At 39.7% G+C, this 25,601-nt stretch overlaps 1 protein-coding gene and 1 long non-coding RNA gene across 5 annotated transcripts in view; one reads left to right on the top strand and one right to left on the bottom strand.

Moving 5' to 3' along the window:
* The window catches only part of LOC145547900 (uncharacterized), a 90,439-nt gene that overhangs the window by 32,813 nt on the left and 32,025 nt on the right, over positions 1-25,601 (bottom strand). The gene's annotated exons all lie outside the window — the stretch shown is intronic.
* Positions 1-25,601, top strand: part of LOC103479938 (nuclear receptor coactivator 2-like) — a 52,054-nt gene that overhangs the window by 6,836 nt on the left and 19,617 nt on the right. For 3 of the 4 annotated variants that reach the window (XM_017310168.2, XM_017310165.2, XM_017310167.2), the window contains exons 2-5: positions 3,378-3,432; positions 17,899-18,006; positions 19,318-19,490; positions 24,592-24,695. In XM_017310168.2, the coding sequence (XP_017165657.2) occupies positions 17,918-18,006; positions 19,318-19,490; positions 24,592-24,695 (366 nt within the window). In that variant the 5' untranslated portion in view covers positions 3,378-3,432; positions 17,899-17,917. Of the gene's footprint in view, positions 1-3,377; positions 3,433-4,635; positions 4,876-17,898; positions 18,007-19,317; positions 19,491-24,591; positions 24,696-25,601 lie in introns of those variants that run through there. The other variant, XM_008434651.3, reaches the window with a different exon arrangement.

Genomic DNA, 25,601 nt, shown 5'->3' with positions numbered 1-25,601 from the left:
TGAGTTTTATAACATGTTGTAATGCTGTCACCTCATCCAAAATATACCCAGTGTTGCTTTGACTCAGTCATGCATGTTTGAGGGATCCTTGAATCTGCCGCTGCAGCCATTGGGGGTGCCTTAACAACTGCAACATGCAATGCTCCGCCCATTTACCCGAAGCTGCGCCTCTGAGCATCAGTCCCCTGCTCCTCTAGACTAGTGGCAGCAGCAGATAGCAAACACGTGGTGGAGCTTATCATGCAAACTGCAGTGCTCCTTAGAACGATTAACGGCATCAGTGGCATGTAGAAGCGTTGGTATGTTCCTTTAAGAACAGAAATTGTTCTTAATTGGCTTAATTAAGAACAATTAATTAAGCCAATTTGATATACACAGCATTTTATTACAAGTGTAAGTAACAGAGTTACTCGATTCTGATATAAAATGGCAGAATGTTCCTGGAAAATAAACAGGTTATCTGTTTTATTCTGCTGGATAATGATCCATTCTTTACTTTATGTCCAAATAAAGACAGAAACGTTTCACAAGGTATAAACACAACCTTCTTCCTTACAGAAATGAAAGAGAAATTTATGCAAGAAGGAAATAAATAAGATCACACTTCCTATTGCTTTGAAATGTTGAAGTGATGTTCTGGCCTAAAGTCTAATCAAATTCAATTAAATGACTTTTTTCTGCATGTTTCAGTGAGTTATAGTAGCGCATTAATTATAAAAAGTCTTTTTAACAGATGGTCCCATTTGTTTATTTTTTTATCCACCTTTGTCTACAATGATCAACACAAACTTCTTCCTGAAATTAATCATCAATCTGAAGCACACGGAGTCATTGTGTCATTGTGGATGCAGGAACGACATTTGTGCTTGTGTGTGCAGTTTGTGAAGTTTGCACAGCAGTTGGGAAGAGATCAGCTGCCCGTCCCTCCTACACGGACACACACTGATGCACACACACTAACTGACGAGCTCTGAAAACATGCAACCCTCCCAGCAGTGGCAGGTGCATGCTGACGTTTCAGCGGTTTGCGTTCTCCAGGATGACTGCGAAGGCCGCAGTCCCACATGTATCTGCCCTGAGATGTGCAGGCGCTGGGAGGGAGGAGGAGGCGGCGGCAGGCGCTTTGGCTTTGGACGCCAACCAAAAAACCAACTTCTTCTTTTTGCTTCGTTTTCATTTGGTGTTTTTCGGTTACACTAACCCCTCCCCCTCTTTCATACTGGCCCAAATATTAGACTGAACACTAAGAGGTGATAAGACTTGGTTAAGATGAGCTGCATAAATTAGATTAAAAAAAACTTAACTGGTCAATTTTTAAGCCAAACACAATTCTGCAAAAGCTTTCATACCCCTGGAACTGGTTTACATTTTGTTGTGTTATAAACTAAAACACCAATGGGTTTTATTGGGATTTAACATATACAGTAGTACATAAGCCTTGACACAAATTCTTAATGACATTGAAGTCTGGACATCAATTAGCTCTTTGAACCTCTGTGTATATTTTAAGTCTTTTGTAGACTCAAGATTTCTTTCATTGTTGTCATGTAATTCGTAGGAAAAGCATCTCCACCAAGTTTTACCACTGGGATGTTGCACAGCTTCAGGTTTCCTTCACGTGAAACTTTGTGTGAAGGACGAATGTTAAGTTTCTCTCTTATCTGAGCAGAGCAGAGCAGAGCACCTTCTTCCTCATGTTTGCTGTGGTCCAATTATGACCAAGTGGGATTTCCTCCAACCCTGCCTCTAATTATTTTACAACAGTTTCCATTGCAACTTTGCGGAATACACTAACGTCAATACGCCTGAAAAACCATCTCATCCTAGCACAAAAATTGCCGTGTTTCCATTAAGCAAAATTTCCTTCCTGACCTGTCTGCTGTTCTCCATCATGCTGTTTGTCCTCTAATGTCTAAAAATCTCTCAGGACTTCACAGAATTTCCACAGATTTTATACTGAGATTAGATGAGGATTCCTTTTATAGACTAGGGGAACTTCTAAAGATTGCGCTGGATTTTACTTCAGGGTATCAGAGTAATGGGTGCTAAATGTAAATACACTGTTTATTTGTAATCACTCAGTTTGTTTAAATGAGGTTGAGGGCAGGAAGTGATTCACCAGAGAAGCTTGTAATATTTCCTGAAAAGGTGAGGTTCATCCAGATTTTCCAAGGTGAGGCAGAGCAGCGCGGTGTTACCAGCGCCTGGCGAGCAGGTAGACTTCTCTGCTGTTTTTGTTACGGAAACTGCAACGTGACACCCGATCCCCGACTCATCAGTCACAACACAGCTTTGTGTTTCTTGAAAACAGAACAGCAAAAGTGTGCCGATTAAAGTCAGACTCAAGCAGGTTTTCCGTCAGCATCAGCTGTTCAAATAAAAAAGGAGACGTCTTTTTGTTCTCATAAATGTGAACCCCATAACCAGTGGGAACTCTGTGAACCTGGACCGGCACCACACTGGTCCAGGTCAAGCTCCCGGTGTGAAAAATGCCTGAAAGCACTCGGGCTCATCCTCTCAGGCTGCTGTCATTATCTGGGAGAAGCTCCAGGTTTTCTGGTTGCTGCTGGCTGGCGTGAGATTTCCAGAATTACCAGTGGGGGATGATTAAGGTGATATTCAGCCCCAACTATTTCATTATGAAAGCTCAGCATAGCATTTACGAAGCGCCGAGTCACACATGTGATCCCAGGCGTGGTCAATGGATCACAAAGCAGTTAAACACCTTTTTAATTCTGAGATTCTTCTGGGAATATTTGGAAACATTTCTTTTTACTTATTCAAGAAAAGTACGGATTTACTGTTTCAAAGGTGTTTATTTTACCACCTTGAGTCTGATTCATCAAAACAGGTAAAACGTCCTGCTGGTGTCGTCTGGGTCCACCTGCTGCTGCCTGACGGGTTCTGACCCACCGGTTGGCCTTGTGCTGAATGCCACCTGGGTGTTGTTAGTAAAACAGGTTGTGTTCTCAGATGTGGTTGCTTTAGTATCGGTGTCTACGTGGCCAAACTTTCACTAAACAGAGTTACCATATTGTTATGGAAAATATTTAATGATTTGCAGTCAGTGGCATCTGAAATAAAAATAATGTTACTAAAGAGACATTATTGTTACAAAACGTTAACCTTCCAAAGTATTCATACCTTTCTTTCGTTCAGTCGTATTTTGTCACATTACAACTACAAATGTCAGTGTATCAAGGGTTGAATTGTGTTTTTATCCAGCCTCTTTTTCTCTGAAACCCCAAAATAAAAGCCAGTTCAAAAACTTGTCTTCTGAAGCCACTTGAATCCTCCTAGGTGTAATTTAATCTCCATATTTACATGCTAAACTCTGGACCTTTATACTAAACCCAATGTTTTGCTGTTTGTTACAGAGAGGACAGACTCATCTTCCAAAATGGACGCTGACCAGGATGCTTTGTGTTAGAGGTTGGTGTGCTTTTGTTTTCTATCTGTTTTTGTCTTGTGTCTCAGTTGTTACCCATATTTTAAAATGAACATACTGAATAAATAATTTAGATATGACACAACGCTCTGTGAGACTCTGAAACATCTTCACTCTATTACAACTTCCACACTGAAGAGTATTATAGTTAGCAGGATCTTTTGTTTACTTATCTAAAAAAAAAAAAAAAGATTTGAGTTTTAGTTTCCACGTATTTAGACACCGACCAGAACTTTTTAGTTCATTTTAGCACTTAGATATAGAGCGTTAGCTGATATGGTGGCGAATCTGAGTTTAAAATCTAGGCCTTCACCTGCTCTCCAGCCCATTTCTCGGTACATTTCCTTTCTCAGCTGCTAGTTTCTGCAAATTATTTCTAGTCTCTTCATTAAATTTCAATTGAGCAGCCTAACAGAGCTCAGCGGTGGGTGACCATAAATGCGTTATCTCAAGTGTACAACATGATTTCCTGAATGGGGAAACTAACTTAGCTCATAGTAGAGTTTATAGAGCCAAGCTCCGAGAGTAGAAATTTCCGGAACGCGCAACAAGCTACTGAAGCAAACAGGAACACCCTGACATGACAACATAGAAAGTGAAAGCTGAGAAAGATGTGAGGGAGGCAGTTAGGCTGACAGTATTTGTGTGTGTGAGTACGTGCGTGTGCGTGTGTGTGTGTGTGTGTGTAGTCCTGTTTATGTGGGAAGCTGCAGTTGTTCGCTTCATTACTGTGTCTCTCTCTGCCGCTCGTCTCTTTTGTGTTCTGCCCTGTCACTTAGGCTGGAGCTTATTATCAAAGCAGCGATGAGGTTTATTATGAAGGCGCCGGATGCAAATCAAGTGTGTGTTCTTCTGCTTTCACCGGCTTCGGTATTTGCTTCCACTAGTTAAAGGTAGTTTTACAAAAAAGTAGGTCTTGGACAATTGCATTGTAAAATGAAAACCATCCACAGTACGATACACCAAAACAAAAGAACAACAGGTCATGCAAATCCTTTTGTGCCTAGAAAGGCAGTGAGAGATAAGGGAGACAGGTTTTTTTTTTCTGGACATCAGCTAGTAGGAGGGAGGAGTGTGTGTGTATGTGTGTGTGTGTGTGGTGGGAGGAGACAGGGAGAAGTTTGCGTGTGTGTCTGTGCGATAGAGAGAGAGAGAGAGAGAGAGGCAGGGGGAGGGGACAGGGAGCAGAGAGGATTTGTGGCATGTAGTTAGTCAGCTGTCATTAGATGCAGATGACACACACACGGGTAATCTCACAGAGAAGAGAGGGGGGAATACACAACGTGCAGATGACAGTGGCGCGTGTGTGTGCATGCGTGTGTGTGTTTACTGTGTGGACCGTGTGAAAACCAGCACGCTGGCCCGGTTGGCATGAGATTTTCAGCCGGCTCGCGACTTGTTATGGACTGCTTCAGTTGTTGGCGGAGGTGAGTTACTATAAGAATATATATGACAGCAGATTTAAAGGTACAGTCCGGGAAGTTGAAGTGGCTCAACTTTATGAATCTATTTAGTAGTTTTCTGTTCTTGTACACAAGTTAAATGTTGGAAGAGCAAACTGGAGGCTAAATATTTTCCTCAGAGAATGTTCATATGATAAATATGAACATTGTTCATAGATTTATTGCATTTCCAAATCTCAGTTTTTATATCAAACAAAATACTTTTAGAGCACTAAAAACTTTCACTTATCTTAAACTGTGTGACTTGTTAGTCACCATGTTGTCTTTATGTTTCATTATTAGTAAAGGGGGATGAATTCAATTCACCCAGTTGGCGTGGTTGTCTTACTCAGTCCTGGACTTTGAGCTGTCATGTATTGTTGTTGTGGGTTGTGACACGGTGTGTGTGCGTGTGTGTGTGTGTGTGTGTGTGTTGCGAAGGGGAGTGGTTATGATGGACTGGTGGCTCACAGATTGTGGAGTCAGCAGGCCTGAAGCTGCCCTGTCACCTCAGGTCTAACCAGCCGACTGTTTGCTCAGTTTGCTTCACGTCCAGAAAAACAACAGTTTTCATTAAAAAGCAGGTTCCCAGAACCTACAGGTAAAATCCCAGGATCGAGTCTTGAACAGGGTTTTATTATAGGTTTGTAGTTTAGTTTAAAATGTAGAGATGTACTAATAATTTTATTTGTACCAAGTCTAAAAAATAAAAGGTTATAAGTTCTTATATTTCCTTTACTTATACCTTTTATCGCTCCACTGTGTGTCAGTCTTGCTTTTTAATGATGTAAGTTGCATTTGACACACAATCTGAGCAACAGCTCTGGCCAGGATGCCACATATTTTTTTTAATTTTTTATTTGACATGTCAAAATAATGATCAGGCTGGTTGTGGCTGTTAAACAATACTCAGTCGGTTCTAAGAGGTCAGGGAAACATATTTCGCACCATTACAAGCGTCATCTTAAAGCCTTGGTTTGAGGCGGGTTAAATCCGTTGCTTATGTAAAATTTGAATCGTTCATCTGAAATTCACGACTAAATACAGGACTGATCAGACCAGGCAACATCTTTTCAATCTGTAATTGCCCAATTTTGGTAACTCTGCATGAACATCCTCAGATTCCCACTTTGAGCTGACAGGTTTGGCACATGGTGTGGTCATCTGCTGCTGTAGCCAGGCCAAAGTTTGATATGTTGTGGCATAAGAGACAGTTGCTCAGAGGAGGCTATCTGAGCAACTGTTGCCTTTCTATAAAACTTGAACCAGTATTTTCTCTATTCTCATAATTCTATTTGGACCCTGGAGAATGTTGTGAAGAAAAATCTCAGCCTTTTATGAAACGCCGTCTCTTGGTAACATCCATGCTAAATGCAATTTCTTCTCCACTCAAAGGCACAGTTGGAACTTGTTTGAACTTCAACGAGTCATCTTAACTGCATTTAGATGCTTAAATGTAGCTAGTTTTCCTAGAAATTTGTGGCTGGCGTTCGGCAGGTAAAATGTTGAAAAATCGGATTCTTTTCTTCTGGTTTATGAAAATCAAAAATGTCCACTTTTACTAAAGATGTCCCATCTCCAGTCCAAACAATGTGAACTGTGGTTGAAGTGTCAAAAGAGGTCTGGATAAAGACGTTTACTGATCCCTGAATGTAATTTTTAGGCTTAACAAGCCTGACTTTCAATGTCTTTGCTTAAGCTGAGGTTAAACGAGACGTGTTGCCTTTGAAAGTACAATTTGCAGTGTGTTATTCTTGGATAAAAGTAAGAAGAGCTGACCTGAAACGTTCATAAATATATGCTTGTAAATGTTGTGTTTTGGAAGTCAAACATTAGAGGGATACATTTTAATCACAACTTTAAAAATATTTAAAAATTGCTTTGTTTTGTTGTCTAGAGACTGTAGTCATTGATGTGGTTGTTCCGTCTTTGGTTCCCAGTCTTGGGTCATTTGCTGCATGTCTTCCTCCTCTTTACTGTTCAATAAAGGCCAATAGTGCCAAAAAATCTTCAAAAAATAAATTACATTAAATTAACCTTAGTGTTATGTGCATAATTTGTTAGTAGATTTTAGAATATTAAAAAAAAAACGTCTAAACTGTCAGGTCAGACATCAGAGAAAACCAGAACAATATTTAAATTTAAAGCTCCCACATAAACTTTGCATATTTGAAATTTATACAAAATGTGTTATGTATAATCTGAATATGTTTTATGCAAACATATTCAGATTGGTAGAATGACCACAACAAAATAGCCACTGATAATTTTTACTTCCTTAAATACAAATGGAAATGATTTTCCGCTAGACTTACAGTCATATTATTAAACAGTCATGGAAGATTCACTAAAGAATTCATAACACTGATGCTGCAATGCGTGATGTAGCAGGATGTGGTGAATCTAGTTTCTTTTACAGTAGAAATGAATTTCTAAATGTGGACAAGGTCTAAAATCAGAGAAATAAAATTCTTGGCAATGGGAAACTACTTATAAAACACCCAGCAAGGTCTGGTAATACTAGTTAAACATCTAGTAATCTACCTTTGTTACAAATATGAGCATTAAATTGTAGCTTTTGAAGGAACCACATGAGAAGGGATTTTTGTGTAACATCATTTTCTCTGTGCATTAAATGATTGTAAAAAGAAGCAGATCTTTTATCAGTGCTACTGTTTAAACTTGCTAATAATCCTGTCTCAACCGTGTTTTGTCATTATTTAACCACAGATTCCACACTTAATCATAATAAGCTAACATAAGATGTTCTTAGAGTAAGATAACATGAATTGAACATAAAATGGGGGTTAGAATAGATCCCTGTGGAACACCTGTAGTTACTGTGAGGTGCAGGAAGACCATCCTTTTTGATTTATTATTACAAAACCACCTGAAACCTGAAACATGTCCTTGCAATCAAAGCTTGTGACTGAGATTCAAACGTCACACATAAGAAACTAAACAGAAAGACAGAAAAGTGACCTGGTCACCGATGAAAGACACAGCTGAATATTTATCCCAGAAGTGATGAGCAGCGTTGCTCTTTGCATTCTTATCTGAGCAGAATAAAAAGTCTGAGTGTCGAGAAGTCACTCAGCTGTGACTGTATGTTAATTTTCTCACTGACAACCTGCAGCTCCTGCTGCATTTCAGTCAATCAGTGAGCTGTAGCTGGACTTTGACCGACTGGTCAATAGGACAACATAGAGCTGCTGCCATATCTCCCTTTTTACACCATGTGATTTACTCTTCCATTCTTCTAGTTATCAATGTATCCCGATGCACGTTTTAGCTTATTTTAGTGTTTATCTGATGAGCCGTAGGGGTTGGGGTTGTTTTCTGCATGCATGCCGCATACCGAACGGAAAAGGTCTTTAGTTGTGTCACGATGCATTTTTAGAGATAATGACAGTATCAGACCACCAGCCTTGTGTTATGAAATAACTGTGAAACTTGAGCTGAAGATGAAGAAATCCTGCTCAGGAGCATGTGTGTGCACATGGAGACACCAGTGTATCTGTGTTTGCAGTGCAATCCTGCAGTTATTACACATGGGACAGAAGACAGCGAGCGTTTCTGGCAATAAGCAAAGCTTCCCTCCCTAACTCTACAAGTTTCACTCTGATTTCCTGAGAGTGATTTCTCATGCATGTATTCGACTTTTCTGAAGAAGCTAACTATGGACACCAAGATTCAACTTGGTTTCATTTCCTCCTTTACCACCATAACATGTAGTGCTTCCTTGAGGGATTTTTTGAATTTATATTTAATTGCAATTTCTTATTTTTGTGATTGTCTTGATGTGCCTGCACACCAGTGTGTCCGCTGAGTTAGCATCCGGGCAGGCATGTTCAATGTTATTGATTCTGGCCTATAATCGATCAGGCTCTAGTATTACATGAGGCTGCTCATGCAGAGTGACGATTATCTACTGCAACCTTTAACACAAACAACTGTTTGTGTTAAAGGTGTTATTTCATTTAGTCTCCATTTGTGATTAGCTCTCTTGTTGTTGCATACAATCACTTTTAGTTCCTAAATGATTTACTCTTAACCTTTCTCTCTTTCCTCTCTTTTCTATGAAGTAATTCCTATTCATTTTTTCAGAAATGAAAACAACATTTTAATTGATTTCTGTTGACGTAGATTAAAGATAGAAAAGTAACAATGGCCCCGGTGACACCAGATTACGCTGCTACACAAATACCAATTAGTGTTATTTGCTAGGCAAAAAAGAATACGGTGCGGTTGGTCCGAAAGGCGAGCAATTGTTGAAGTGGGTCAATTTGTACAGATGGATTTTAAGTGGACTCTCTTCTCAGCACACAGGAGGACATTTACTTTTCTTTCCAGCACGCTGGTGCCAGAAGTCTTTGGAAACCTAATCAAAAGTTGTGGGTTTTTGTAGGTGAGGGGTTCTGTCTTATCAAGTCCTTTGTTCGTTTGCGACCGCAATGTTGGATGTTCAACCTGATTTGTAAAACTGGTAGGTTTTTATTAGGTTTCCGTAAGAAAACCTGATTAACGATAGTGTTGAACAAAGTATAAAAGTTGTCTAGATTTTGACTTTAATTCTGATTTTTTTTTCCTTCTTCTTTAGCTTCAGATGGATTTAAGATTAAATTATACTGGATGTGTTAATTTGCAATGAGAGATTTAGCTGCGGCGCGTTTTGTGTTAACACCTGTTAATTCCTCTTTGTCCTGCAGCGTGATTAATGAGATTTGGTTAACACATACAGCTTAGGTAGCCAAACTAATAAACTTAACTGAGATAGAGTCTTGGTCCAATCGTCAAACTTAATTACTGAAACCTTCCCAACGTGTCCCATAGCTCTTCAATGCCGCTTGGTCTTGTAACAACATTCCTGTTTAAGTGCCTTTTTTAGCGTCGAGTCAACAGCTTTATTTTGTAACTTACTCAAATTCAAACACTTCCAACTTCAAAACTGTGAATCCTGCTACTCAACTGGCCGTCTGTGTCAATCCTGATTGGTAGGAACCCACTAGATGAATGTTGCTTTTACTTTAAATAATGCTAAAGTTAATTAGATCTTTTTACAGGACACATAGTGGTCTAACTGGGACCTCTTTAAAATGCTGCTGGCTCAGCCAAACATTTCTTTGGAAGTCTTATTTGCTTTGTGATTATTTGCTGAGTCGACTCCCATGAGCCTCGGGGTTGTCAAAGGAAGCAGCAGTCGAACTCTTTCTCCAGTGCTGCCTCTGAAATGGCAACCAGCCATTAAGGCAACGCCTCAGCACAGCATCACCACACCAAACACCTGAGATGTACAGAAACAGATTAGATTTTTAAGGAAAGTGCTGCATGTAGATGTATGCGTAGACAAAAACGACTAACCCAGCTTTCATCACAGGTCCCAGGTTATAATACATAATGCAGGTCGACTTTACTGTGCGCGTGTGTTTGTTGGTTTTTGCTCTGCTGCTTTAACAGAAGCTGGGAAACAAGCGGAGGGGTCCCTCCTCCACCTCTCAGTTTACAGATGTCTAATCCACTGGTGTCAAAGTCCTTAACTGATCCTAATTGGTGCTTTGTGATGGAATGATTCCTAACTTAAGTTGGTGATGCATCTGTGTATTGGGGACACATTTTTTTAATGGTTTTTAAAAACAAGTAGTGAATTATTTATACATAAACTTTCCCTTTGGTTATTTTATTTAGTAGCAGAGGTTGAGGTCAGATCCAAATTATAACATACCAGGTGAACTTAAATGTCAAAGACCCTTATTTTTATGAAAGAGATATGATAAAGATCTTCTTTGGAACTATGTGTAAAATGTAGAGTAGGAAAACAATAGCCCAGAATAATCTAGTTAGATTGCTTTACTTTGGTAACCGGCCCCTTTTCACAGACCAACACCGCTACACTTCTCTAAGTTAGTGGACAAACAGGGAGATCTTTGACCATTACTTTGCACATTATCTCTGGATTGTCTCTTTAATCTCTTTTCTCATCTTACCCCACAGGTTGTTGATATAATTTAGATCTATTTTTGAATCATTATCCTGTCGACTCATGGCCATGCTGACCCATTTTCAGTTTTCCAGCAGAGACCACTGGATTTTTATTAAAAATATCCAGATATTTGAAAGAGAACATGTTGCCATGCACTCCAGGACATTTAAAGGAGAAGCACTATCACTGATTCTCCACAACACTTTAAAAAACCAATGTTTGCTTTTTCACAATAAATGTTGTTTTACACCACAGTCTCTCGTTAGGCTTGGGACGGAGGTTTTAGATAAAAATGTTCACTATTAGTTGAATGTGAATCATATCCAGTATGATTATTCAGATGGAAAAAAAACAACTTTATTTTGTGGCTAAAATGTTTGATTTTAGAAGATGTAAAAACTTAACTGTGAAAATCCCATCAAAAAAAAAAAAGATTTACAGCATTCTTCAACTGTGGAGACAGAAAGATGGACAGATAGACAGATGGACGGAGGCTGAATGTCCTACGTCATGCTAGTGAGCCATGGAGGGAGTCATGCAGGGAGCGGGAGTACTGCCGAAATTAATGTGGTGGTTTCAATTCACAATGAAGAGGTGTGACCACCTCTGTCACACATATGAGTTTTTGAGAATGAGGAAAAATAATTTCCTGAACTGTTCTTTGTGACAGCGGAGCTGCAGCAGTGTGGTAGAGAAAGAGCTCTGCTGCTGCTCCAGAGCGTCGTGTAATAGGTGTGATGGATTCTTCACGATGGAGGCCAGGTTGTTCAGAGACTTCCTGTCCTGGACCAAGGATTTTTCCAGCTTTGTGAATCAGTTTGTTGATCCAGTCTCTACCGCAGGCTGGTAGAAGATCAACGATACTTTGTTTCATACACGAAAGGATCGAAGCCACCTCAGGAGGTAGAATCAACTCATCTCTTTCTTGTACACAGCATCTGTGTTGATCCTCCAATCCAGTCCATCCCTGGTAAACCCAACCACTGCAGACTCATCTCAGTGTTTCTACTGGTGGCATGAGGCTGAGTTTCACCAGAAATCCGATGTGCACAGAGTGAAAAGGAACGGTGAGAAGACCGTCCCCTGAGGGACTCCTGACCACATCAACTCCGACTCTGGTTTAGCTGAAGCCCCACATGTTTATGATGAGGATGGTAGGAAAGATTTTTTTTCCTGGTATAACTCACAAGCAAACAGTTGGCATACAGCATCAGAAGGTTTTTCTGCAGACTTGGAGACTTCCTGAAGCCACGCTTTGCTGCAGTGCTTTAACATTGATCAGCAGAGGCTTTTCTTCCATCTTGGTCACTGTGGTGAGATACAAGTAGGTCATCTTCTTCTTGTTTGTAGATTTTGTAGATTAGTTTTAGGAGAGTAGATTTTTTCTACCTGCCATTAAGATAAACCTGAACACTCCCTGGGAGAAATTGACCTTTATGCCATGTTGTCATATTTATACCTACAAGGAAGTGAATTGAACCTTACAGTCTGCAGACTGATCTAATTTGCTAAATAGATCTATTTAAAAAGATGGTACATTAAAAAAATGCTTCAGTTTTATGTATTCTTGTTGTTTTAAATGGTTTGACAATAATTTTTAATCAAATAAATCTGTGAATTTTCTTCAAAATGAAATAAAAGATTTTATCTTCTTTATTTCTTTCGTCACTGAGATATGATCTTTGAACAGAGGAGCTACTAAGTGAGAGAGGATCTGAAAACAAAATGTTAAGAAGCTGATAGAAACATTAGGAAGAATAAAATGCACAATGGCTCTGCATCCAATAATTAATGGAGCCGCTTCTTTCAAAAAGTTTCTCGGAAGCGATTCATCTCGACAAACACACAAACCTAAAGGGAGAGAAGCTGCTACTGAACTGATTGACTCAATTCATTTCTGGGGATAAAAGCTCTGACATTTACTCAGTGAAGGTGTTATCACATTAGGCATAGAGAGGCTCTCCGTTCTCCCACTATCAGCTTTAATTTTCTGCTCTCTGTCATTACATAAGACATCATGGTCCACTTTTTTTGTTACAAGCTCAAAACCTCAATTAGTGTGCAAGCTAAGGCCTGGGGATGACTCATTACCTTAATAACAGCCCGTAATGTATTGTACTCCTATGACAACTATCATTTTGAGAGTCTTAGGTCTTTCACAAGGGCGGCTGTTGCCTCATCTTCCCAACCATTAGCTCAGTCGCAAATGAAGGGGCTGTTACTTATTGATGCATTTTGTAGAACTTTTACTCGTGTTTTGCTGTTTTTCGTCTTTGTAAATGAAGCTAAAATCAAGAGCAGCTCCGTGTGTCTGTCTCTGACCTCCATCTGAGTGTAATCTGACACCTACCTGCTCTCTGTCCGCTGCAGCACAGAGAAACCACAGGGGTTTGTTCTTTGAAAACCAGAAAGACGGTTTGGTAATAAATGACTGCTGACACTTTCAGAACCGCAATCCTGACACTTTCGCATGAGTTCATTCACAAAATTTGTAGAGATTAAAGAAGTTTTATATATGTATTTCACAGACGTATCACTTTGCTTTGTGAGGAACAGTTTTGCCTTCTTGACTTCACATTTTCAGAACCCAAACCCAAACACATGCTTGGTTTCTATTGGAGACGAGGCCCACTTCAGCAGGCGGTGATCAATCCTCAGCTTTAATTTCTTAATGGCAGCATTGACCCTCTGGCCCTGTCCCTTCTCTCCAGCTCAAATTGTTTTCAAATGGCTTCGCTTTGCAAAGCTCTCAGCTCCTCTGATTGCATTAGCATCGGGCAGAGCTGGATGAAGGCTTTTGTTGCTGCCTGCATTAGTGTTAATTTATAATGCACATGTTTACGCGCCACATGTGTACCTTTGCGCATGTGTCTGTGTATTGTGATGCACACAGATATTGACGTGAACATCCAAGCGATGTCGGCCGTGAGTGCTCAGACTTTGTGTCTGTGTGTGGAGCTTCTTTGCGATTGATTGAAAGTTTAAAGGAGCCTTTTTGCATTGATTTCTGACACCGTCATGTGGGACTGTTGCATGAGGTGCAGCCATGAAACGTGAGGACGTCAACGTTGTGTGATGTTACCTGTTTCCTCTCAGTATGATCATAATTAAAATATAACTGGCTCATTCTGGCATCATCTCCTGAGAGTCTGCTGTGAAAGCGTCGCTCTGGCGCTGGGTACGTTTAAAGTTTGACAGAGTTTCATTGCAGTCGAGGAAATTTCCACTAAAATGTGACGTATTAATTTATGCTCGTCATCGTCGTCGTCGTCTTCTTGAGTTTATTAGCGGTTGGTAAACGGCTAGTAACTGGTGAAGTGTGGGTCACAGTGGCAAAATTGTTAAAATAGGCTTAAAAATGATGGAGGTGAATTAACTCAGTTTCCCGCAAGAAAATGTGAATAATTTGTGTTTAAATATACTTCACTACAATTTTAATACAGCACTATTATCTTTTAACGTTTGTACTCTTTATTGAGCAGAAGTGGTATTATTCTATGGTTTTATTTTACTGCTCAAAAATGTGAATGTGTGCACTGTTAAACTACAGTATGCTGTTTACATGGACAGGCAAAGTTTTAACAACAAGTCATTCATAAAATTATTAAATGGCAACCAATGAATTATTTGTATTACTAAAACGATGTTGAAGCATTTAAAGAAAAGAATCAAAATTGAATTGCGAGATTAAATAAATGTAAACATTTAATTTTGTAGACTTTAATAAATCTCTGACATATTCTTTCTCTAGTCATCGTGGCATTTAGCAAAGGGGAATAATCCTGCTGATTCCAGCTGACCTTAAACCAGAGACGTTTGGTCTGATTTAATCCAGACAGAGAAATAAAAGTGTGTGTGTGTGTGTGTGTCTTCCACATGGGTGTGTTGTCTTCTGTATATCCTGAAGCTCAGACGGAGGCCTCGTTGTCTGAAAAGTTGCCTGCCTCTTGTCGCTGTATGAATGCTCAGCTTTGGGAGGGCGTGCTGCCCGGACCAAGTCAGGGAATCCCCGAAATTCTCACGCTGTGTTTTCCGGGTATTTTCTCTGCACAACGTTTCAATTTTTCTCTTATCAAGCAGTTGCCTTCTGGCAATCAGATGATGGATGTTACAGTGCTTTACCAAATTTTCTCTCGCTGTGCATGGAAAGATGATTTTCGATGCTGAAACCATGATGCTGGCATGAAAGTTCAGTCATGAAAAGAAGCGTTGATGACATTAACTGACATACTTTCTGCACTAGTTGTCTTAAAGTTTTTCATTTGTGTTGTCAGTATCATGCTATCTGCCGTTTCCTCCCGCTCTCTCATCCCGTACGGTGTAATTAGGCCATACTTTCCTCTGCCTTCAGGCCTGATTATTTAGAGCAACAAATGACCCACCTCCCGTTTTCTCCCTGCTGTCACTCTCTTTACCCCCTGCCTCTATCATTGTGCAGCATTTGTTCTTGTCATCATAATTTCTGTGTTGGAAACATTTTTCCTAACGACACATAAAAACTGACGGCTCGTCCGTTCGTATATTTCCCTTGATACAGTTTTAAAATATTTCTGTCTCTGCCTCCTCTTCTCTCTGTCTTACACTGATTCTTTCTTGCTAATCTCCTTTCTCTCTCTCTCTCTCCCTGTTGTTTTCCCTTTTGCTTATCCCTCTCTTCTGCCTTCATCTGCGCAGTATCAGTCCCACTGACCGGCTCTTATGTAACTGTCAGGTGATGTGTCCCAGCCTGTTGAAGGGCCTTAAAGGCCCACTGTCCCTATAAACACCACCTCCCCCCTGCATTTAATTATTGGACTTCTTCATCATTGTCTGATTGTGTGAAAATGATTGTCTTAGATGCACTCTGGCAGAATAAAACGGATCATTTCTAATATTTTTGAACTGAAAGGAACAAAATTGAGATTTTATTCTCCTTGCGGATGCCAGTTGTAGAAACACTGATGGCAGGAAATGAGAGTCTGGGCACATGTTGAGCTTTACTGGAAACACTTTATCTCTACTTTTAGCCATCAGGTTGGTTGGGAAATAGTAAATTGGCTCTTATTGCTCACTGAATGCATCAGAACTTGTTCTTTATTGAGCGGGGACTGTAAGGTCCTGAATGTGGTGTTTTGTTTGTTGCCTTTGGTTTTAAGGTGCGTTTTCACCAGTCCTGCTCGTTCGGAGGTGTACGGCGGTAATCAAACTCTGATGTGGATCAAAAAAGTGAATTCTGGTCTCTTGCAAAAACAAAAGAAAGTCGCTTTACAGTTTTGTTTACATTTGCAAAGAAGAAAGTCGTGTGTCTTCTTCTGAGGTTTGGTGTCATTTCCTTCACTGGTGCTCAGGGGATGATGTGAAGCTGGATATGGAAACAAGCAGATGGTAAATTAAAATATATTTCAGACAACAAACCTGCACAACCAACCATGTTGTTGTATTCAGACGTTCATTTAAAGGATGGAATGAAATGTGTATTTTTATTTGGAACGTAATGAAATCTAAAATGTGGGTTTAATGATAAAACTTTATCTACAGTATAGCACATGTTCAACTAAAGGAATGTTATAGAAAATATTTTTACAACTTGATGTATATTGTGCAGGCCTATGAAGTAACTCAAACATGTAGAAAGACCAACTAGAATAGAACATTTGCTAGAAAATGTAGTAAAACAAATTGATAAAGCAATATTAATTGTTTGCATCATGAAAAGTGGGCCTTGCTTCATATTGTTGCTGCAGCTCAAGATCTAATTCATACTAAATCACAAGTCCATGATTTAGTCCAGGTTTGATTGGACTATCCATTTTAGATTTTGAATCAGAGCTGATAAAAGTAGCCCAGAAACTTAAAAGCTGTGAAATAGCCCTTTACTGAAGTTCCAGATCACAACGTGTGAATTGCATGCATACATATTTACAAAAAATATATATTTATTTCCCTTTTTTTAAATTTAAGTTTCATTTTTTTCATTTTGGGTGCAGAAATTTGGCAAATAAAGCTGATTTTGATTGTTACTCCTCCACCAGCAGCTTTGTGACTCCACTGTACCAGCAGCTCAGGCCAGAATAAAGCTTTTCCTGGCATTTCACTTGTCTAAATTGTGTCCCTGTTACTGAACCATATGGGGCAAGTCTAGCAGCATGACACGGCCATATGGTGCATCTTTCTTGCTCCATGAAAGCTTTATTTCAGTGTGATCTAAGTTATGTTTTGTCCCTATTTTTGATTGAGGTTACAAGAACATTCCCCAAACATCCCAACCGTCATCTGAATGACGGTTGGGAAGTGAATGAGGGAACAGTGAGAGTGCCTACATGAATTAGCTATTTCCATCTGAAGTAATTACTGACACCCACTGTATTCCCACTGGGCTGCCCACATATTGCCTTCAGGCTCGTTACAGTGGTACATTGTTTTTTGTGACTCATAATCTGTGTTTGATAATGCACTCTGCGGGTTGTTTACATCACCAGGAAATTAAAAACGTACCTTTTTTTTTAAAAATATTGTGATTAATTGTGCTGACTGAAACTTTTATTTTACATTTTCAACTTTACCATCATCTTTTTTTATTTATTTTTAGGGATCTGATCTTTACTCTGCTCACCTGTTTGACTGGAAACTTCAAACACTCAGAGACGAGTATACATTGTAATGAGGCAAACATTAGTATTAATAAAGAAAGTAAAGACATGGCTGTTTGAACGTGGGAGTTAATTAGTCTGCTGCTGTCATATATCATGGACATGTCCAGGTAGGGCCTGTTCAAACAGCCCTGGTCTCTGACCAAATAAAGAACTCTGAAAATGTATTTACCAACCTACAGATTTCTGCAGTTTTTGGGTATTTTCGTCAGACACAAAACAAAAACAGCAAAGTTTAGATTTATTAGCCTGATTTCTGCCGCTGCTGGAGAATCAAAGAAAAAGAGATTCTTTGATTCTCTTTAAGAGTCAAAGAGAATCAAAGGTTTGCTCTGTCTGTGTAATTTGGTGTGTTTTCACTAAGTGTCTGCTTTGCTTTCCTGTCTTCCTTTGGTTGAGGTGCTGATAACTGCTGAAGATGAGTAGTGGTGGGGGGGACACTCCTGAGCCCCCCAAAGGGGAATCTGTGAAGAGGAAAGACTGTCAGTCAGACCTCCTGGGACCCAGGTGAGAGACCTTACTTACCTTCAAGAAAAAATAATAAAAATAATAATGATAGAACAGTTTTAAATGCAGCAGTACCTTCATTTTCACTGTGTGCTTTTTGTCTCTTATCTTTCCCTTTTTAAATCTTTGGGGTTTTTTACTTGATGATTTAGAAGAAGACATATTTTCTCAAGTTAAGAACTAGAACTGAGAACAAACCATCCATTTTCTTACACCCTTGTCCCTTAGTGGGTCGGGAGGGTTGCTGGTGCCGATCTCCAGCTAACGTACCGGGCGAGAAGCGATGTCACCCTGGACAGGTCGCCAGTCTGTCGCAGGGCAACACAGAGACACACAGGACAAACAACCATGCACACACACAATTTAGACAGACCAATTAACCTGACAGTCATGTTTTTGGACTGTGGAAGGAAACCGAAGAAAACCCACGCATGCACAGGGAGAACATGCAAACTCCATGCAGAAAGACCGGGACCGGGAATCGAACCCAGAACCTTCTTGCTGCAAGGCAACAGCTCTACCAGCTGCACCACTGTGCAGCCCGCGAGAACAAACCAAACTCTGAAAAGCTAATAAGGATCTGAAATCTTTTCTCCCAGGCGAAGCACATACACAGTGCCTTTGTACACCTTGACCTGTTTTACATTTTATTATGTTACCAGCAAAAAACAAAACAAAAAAAACACAAAAAATGTCCGTTTATATTCTTACGATTTTAAAGTAATTAAGTAGAAGAAATTTGATGCATAATTTTTACCTTTTCTTAAATGAAATTCTGAAAATTAGTTTTACATTTTAACCCCATTTTCTCTCTTACAGCTAATTTAATCTCAGTATAAAAACAGAAACAAAAGGCTCTGTTCTGTAAAGCATCATGAAAACCAATGAACTGGAAAAATGCATAAAGATTGCTGTCTTACAAAATGTAAAGCACTTTAAAGTTATTCCACATTTGTTATAAATGATGAATTTCTGTTAATGGTGCTCCAGGAAGAAAACAGTTGTGGTTCATTTTTACAGACAGTAGTTTATGTAATGACACAAGTTGTCATAATTATGCTCAGTTCTTTGCACAGAGGTCATATTTCTCATTAATGTCAGGTCACTGAGAGGTCACAAAGTTAATTCAGGGTCACCAGGCAGGACTTTGTCTCACAGAAAAGCTGGTCTTTGCACAAAGACAAAAGCTCTTCAGATGTAACATCCAGCATTGTACAGTGATGTTTGTCTTGATAATTTCCACCACTTAGCTCTTTTTTCTCCATTTGAGTTTGATTCATGTTTCTGGCGTCATTCCTTGCTGTCCTGCAGCCCGAAGCGAAGCACCGAGAGGCGCAACAGGGAGCAGGAGAACAAATACATCGAGGAGCTGGCAGAGCTCATCTTTGCCAACATCAACGACATCGACGACCTCAACGTCAAGCCCGACAAATGTGCCATCCTCAAAGAGACGGTGAAGCAGATCAGGCAGATCAAGGAGCAGGGTGAGCTTTTCTGTCACTTCTTCTTCTTTTGAAGGATTTGGTGTTGGATCTTCAGCCCTGCTAGAGGAGAACATTTCTTCACAAAAATCACTGCTTTCTACCTATTCGGAGCGGAACAGTCAAGAAAATGATTAATATGATTTATTTTAGCTTGGACAGCAGTAAACAAAGAATAGTTTTCACTTCCTGAAATTATTTTGATTAATATTGTCTAGAATTTTAAAAAGTATAGAATTTGCTGGATATTGGTTTGGATGTTTTTCAGTGAATAAAGCAGCATAAGCAGGCCTAAATATAAAGATCATACAACAATTTAACCACTTAAAGTTTATTTGGTGACACTTTATTTGAAGGGGGGTGAATAAGACTGTAATAAACATGACATAACACGTTATTAACATGAATAAGCCTTCATGAATATTTATAACTGTTGTCATAAAGCGTCATTCGGTAAATTACGACACTTTTAAGAGAAAGTGAGGGACAGATCGGAGGAGCAGATCCAACTGACATTATTCAAAATGTCTCTGTTATGACAACTTGACATTAGCCAATAAATCGCTACTGTTTAAACTTTACCTTTAACAACATAAAGTTACCTAATTTTTAAAGTCAGTAATGATTTCTTGGTTAATGTCAAGTTGTCATAACAAAGACATTTTGAATAATGTCAACTTTGTATTAAAAGTGTCATAATTTACCGAATGACGCTTTATGACAACGGTCATAAATATTCATGAAGGCTTATTCATGTTAATTACAGGTGTTATGACACGTTTATTAAAGAGTCATGTCAGTCTTATTCCCCCCCCTTCAAATAAAGTGTTACCATTTATTTTTATAGCACGTTTCAGCAACAAGGCAGTTCACATCATTTCTTTCTGGTTGTTAAAAAACGATCAATATTGAGGTTTAGAAATTTTCAGCTGTTCCTGAAGGCAACGTGTTTAGCTGTTGGGGAAAATCCTCAGAACAGCATTTTATTGGCCGATTGGATGCTACTGTTAGCCAATAGCGCTAACTAGCTTCTAACTCTATAATTTTAAGGCAGTTTTTAGAGCAGGTGCCACTTTTCCCAGCTCATAAATGGGGTTTTTGTTCTGGTAGGTTCTGGACTACCACAGAACCTTCAGATGTTCTGAATAAAAAAAATTGAAAGGCCGCATAAGCAATTTAATAAATTTGTTTTTCCATTAGCGTGTCACAAGCAGCTTATTTTCTCAGATAACCATTTATTTATCACTAAGTGGGCCTTCCAATGTTTCCCTCCATGAAAGGGAAACATCTGCTAGAAGAGAGTGTGATAGCTGTGGGTACTAGAAGAGCTCAGAGCCGATGTTTATAAAACTGAAATCTCAAGAGCCAACGTAGATTTCTTAACTTTAAAAAGTAAATAGAAAACAATCCCCTTCGCAGTGGGAGCCCGCAGACTGTGAAAGGACTGTAATGGTGAGACAGCCTCTGCTGGAGCGCTTATATAACAGAGAGCAACATGAAATGAGCCTGCAGAGAGAAGCAGGAGGATCTGCTCCTCCGATCTGTCCCTCACTTTCTCTTAAGCTTTACTATTTCTTCACAATGTTCTCACCTTTTTACACTCCTCTGCCTCGTATTTAATCCTCTTTGCATGAACGTCACAATTTTACAAACCATCTTTTTAGTATATATTTGCACTCACTTAATGGATTTCTCATTATTTTCGTTCTTCCTCTAATCTTTTCTGTTTTCAGATTTTGTCTGAAATCTTCTCTCCTGTTTGGTTCCAGTTCTTTTTCTTGGTCTTTTTTTCTTTTGTCTTCCTTATTCTATTCATTAAACACATTTTCTCCCTTCAAATTTTTTCATTTTTGCTTTCTTTCTTTCTGTTGCAATGGAGAACACATCAGATATTAAAAAGAAAGGACTTTTGCCTATTTAGATTTTTCTTTTATATTATAATCTTATTCTTTTTTAACCCGCAGCTCCAAGTTTGAATACAAAAAATATGAATGTGAAAGCAATTTGGGTGATTTCATTGGTATTTGCTTAACATTATACAACACATAACTGCATTTATTCTGGGTTGAAAACAGCTCTAAAGCATGATGCTGCCACCACCATGTTTGACAGATGAGATCTAGTGTAAGAATTAGAAATTTCTTTCTAATCCATAATAACTCAAAATGTATATTTATACACACATGACATTCATGCCTGTTGTGAGTGTAGAAACTTCGGACTTGAACACGCGTCCTGTCATCTTTCCTTTCATCTGTTCGTCTCTCGCTTGCTCATCTCCTCCTTTTGTGCCTGCAGTCACCCAGTTGGTGTCCATGTGTCATTGCACTGTTTGCATCTGAAAACAACAGCTGAATAAGCACACACTCGCGCACGGGGATAATGCTCAAGTCACACAGCTGTGAGGTCAACAGCAGAAAAACACACTATTGTTGAGGAACGTTTAACTGATGGGCAGAATGTTTTTTAGAAACGGCAAAAAGGAATAGAGAATGAAGAAAATACTACTGGGAAAATGTTCATCCTGTGCTCAAATCAGTTTCCAGTTTAGTTTTTACACTAATCTTTAGGTTAACTGCGATCTCAGATTGCAAATGAATATATGCATGTATTTGTGTAGTATGTAAAAACTACACGCAATTCCTAATATTTAGTTTGTTAGATGTAAATAAGTTGTACCTGAAATGCCAGGTAGTGGTGCACTGTTTGAAGTTTCACCACCAGAGACAGAGAAAAAAAGCAACATTATTAGGACAGATTGACACAAAATCATCAAAGTTCCTGACCAATCTGTTTATTCATAACCGTTATCCAAATGACACAACTCATTAAAAGTTAGGAAGTTTTGGCTTTTGGGTAAAATCAATGGAAAACTTAAAAACTTCAATACAATGACACGGTGAAAGTAGGGTATTTAAGTAGAAGCATCCTATGATGAGTCCCCTCAGTCACACAATATGTTGGAACAAAAGCCAACAACTGTGGGTTGTGCCAAAAAAACAAAAATCTCAATGTCTCACAACCATGTGGCCTTGAGGAGCTGCTTCAATTACAGCTCGACAACGACGTCTCATGCTGTTCACAAGTCGACTTGTTGTCTGCTGAGGCGTCCCACTCTTCATGAGGGGCGGTCCGCGGGTCACTGAGGGTCTGGGGTACAGAGTTACAAACCTCTACTTGATGACTCAGCTGATCTGAGGGCTTTTCTATGGGATCCAGGTCTGGTTAAAGTGCAGATCACTTTGCTACAGGTTCGACAGTCTACAGCAGCTGTTCCCTAATGATGCATTGTCGCCCATAAAGATGAGATTAGGTCTGGGTTGTTCATACAAGGGTTCCATGGATTAATAACGTTATTCAGGTAGTATCGACTTTTCACTAAAGCATTCACAAGATGAAGGGCAGTTCTGTTTTCACTAAACTGTCCACACTGTACAGCTACCGACACCAAAGGCTCATTTGGTGACAGCGGTGGCTGGTGCACAGTGCCGTCATTCCTGCTCAACATGGATCGACTTTCACCATAGAACAGCACTGAGGCTAACTGCCTGCGCTGTGGTTTTATAGCACTGTGCAGGTCTGACGTGACTCCTGGGTGCCTCTCACCTCCCTGAAATTTCCTGGGAGTTAAGTGTCATTGAACTGGACATTTCTATTCGTTCCTATGATTCTTTATTTGTCTCTTTGTCTCTGCTGCAATCTTCTGATGACACTCTAAGCTCAGCGGCTGCTTCCGTCTGAGAGCATCCTCTTTGAAACCTGGCAATGGTGAGGCACTGTGGATCAGTTGTTAGACGCCATCTTGGTCTAATGATGTCAAAATGTCAACAGTATGGTTGCCATTTAAATACCAATTCTGATTGAACCAGAAAATGCAGTGGTTGATTCATGAATCAAACACTTGTGTATTTTGTCGTTAAGCTTCTTGTTGGAGAACAGCAAGTTGTGCAGGAAGTACTTGGACATTGAACTGATGGACATGTGGACTTAAAAATTTAAGTAAGGTCACATTAAGTTCGCCTGTAAAGGTTACAGTGTGGTTTCGGTTCATCTGAAAGCTGAATATCCCTTGCTTTTATGAGTTGTGTAAATGAAAACTGCTGCTTGGCTCGTGTGCTGGAAGTGCTGCTGAATGAAGTTAATTTGAGCTAATGAGTTGAGCATTGGGTAATAAGGAAGATATGCGGCACCAAACTGTTAGGTCGTTTATGTGCAATCCTGAAAGATGTCAGCTGTCGAGAAGTTCACAGAGGATTTGTTTTAACGTATATTTACTCACTAGAGATGATTATTTTGTTCTTTTTGAAGAAAACAAAAAATAGGAAACTCAAACATAGAATCATGTCAGGTGAAATAAATTGTAATAACACATTTTATGGCTTCAATAAACTTTGGCAATGCCTTGAATTCCCTCCAGCTTGCACTGTAGTGCCATTCCAGGCTCTGCAGTGACAGAGTTTTAAAGGCTGATGACTCCACAGCTCCAGTCCCACAAAAGGAATGTGAGCTATGTGGCCAAATGGGGCCATGGGAGGCTTAACAGTCCGGTGGTACGGCCATGAAGGAAAGGGGAAAAGTTGGTGCAAAAATGTACAGGAAAATTGTGCAGTGAGCCGTGCTGTGGAAACCATACCAGCCACTCGAATCTCCATGTCCTCTCACTGATTTCCACTCTTTGTGTTAGAGTTGAAGTATAGCTAACTTTACCAGAAGAGAACGGCTTTCCAAAGAGTGTGACATGTGGAAGGTCTTCATGTCCTGTGTATGAAAACACAAAGTGGGTGCGTGGGTGACGGCTTCATCAAGATAAAAACAACACTGTCAGCGTTGTCTGCTTAAACAGACAACCTACGGCAAAAGCTTTACCATAACAAACTGCTTTTCCTACAAGGAGACATTTAACATACAAAATTTCTTATTTTGATCAGTGTCTTCAGATTTGACTTGTCCCTTTGACCACAGCATCAATTATTCATGCATTTATAACATTCTTTTCTCACTGACAGGCTCTATTATCTTAACTTAAAGGTGACGAGAGATAAAAACATGACAAAAATCCCCTGATTCCCTTTTGAACCACCTGCTTTTATGTTGCTCATCACAGAAAAGACTCTGGTGGCTAATGCAGAGGAGGTGCAGAAGGCCGACGTCTCCTCCACCGGGCAGGCCGTCATTGATAAAGACACCCTCGGGCCAATGATGCTGGAGGTAGGTCCAACTGTCAATGTTTTTTTTTTTTTTAAACTCTCGATATTTTGTGAATGTGTCCTACCTTGAATGTGAGTGCAATCTAATGTGGAAGATGCTCACATGTTACACCAACGGGTTTTCAATCCTGCAGACTTCTAACACAAACTTTGGTCTTATTGTTAGGGTAAATAATAAAAAATTAAAAAAAATAAAAACAGGAATAACTTTAAAAGTTGCTTCAATGAAACCTGTAATTTCTCGAGTCTTTCTTCTGGTGTTAGAAAATCAAACAAAAATTCTCATTCTTTCTTGAAAGTGATGATACTTCCTGGAAGATTTGTGACTCCTTCGTCAGCAGTAATACCTGTGCAGCAATCTGCGCTCAGTCTCCATGGTAACCAGCCTCAATGGCTGGCTCCTCCTCTGCCATTACCAGATCAACTTTTAAATCGGTTACTCACCACAGGATTAACATATTTCACAGTAGACGCGCTGCACTGCCACCTCGATTGAAAAAGAGCTAATAGGAAGCTCCAGTGCCAGACATGTTGCTATGGGAACGCTAGTAAACAAAAACACAGCAGTCTCCTTACTGCTGGAGGAAATGCTCTTTGTGGGCAGAGAAAAGCAACAGTGTAATGTTTCAGTCAACTCTGAACTAGTCTCGGCTGCCCAGCCTTTATCTCGAAGACGCCGCATTATGTGCGTCTTCACTGGGCCAGTTCAGCCTGTCGGGCCGCCCCTCAGGAGACAGGCATGTCACTGTCTCTGCCCTACATACTGCCCTGAAGGCCACCCTTATCTTTAATAAAATAATAATAATAAAAAGTCTTCATTAGAGTGTAGAGTCAACAACCAACTTGATTTTCCTAGGAAAAGACAGGCTGCTGTAGATGTGAGTGCTGTCATTCTTGAAATAGTCCA

Source organism: Poecilia reticulata, chromosome 17 (assembly GCF_904066995.2).
Source record: "Poecilia reticulata chromosome 17, P_reticulata-male-v2, whole genome shotgun sequence".
Lineage (NCBI taxonomy): Eukaryota > Metazoa > Chordata > Actinopteri > Cyprinodontiformes > Poeciliidae > Poecilia > Poecilia reticulata.
This window is presented reverse-complemented; position numbering and strand designations above follow the sequence as displayed.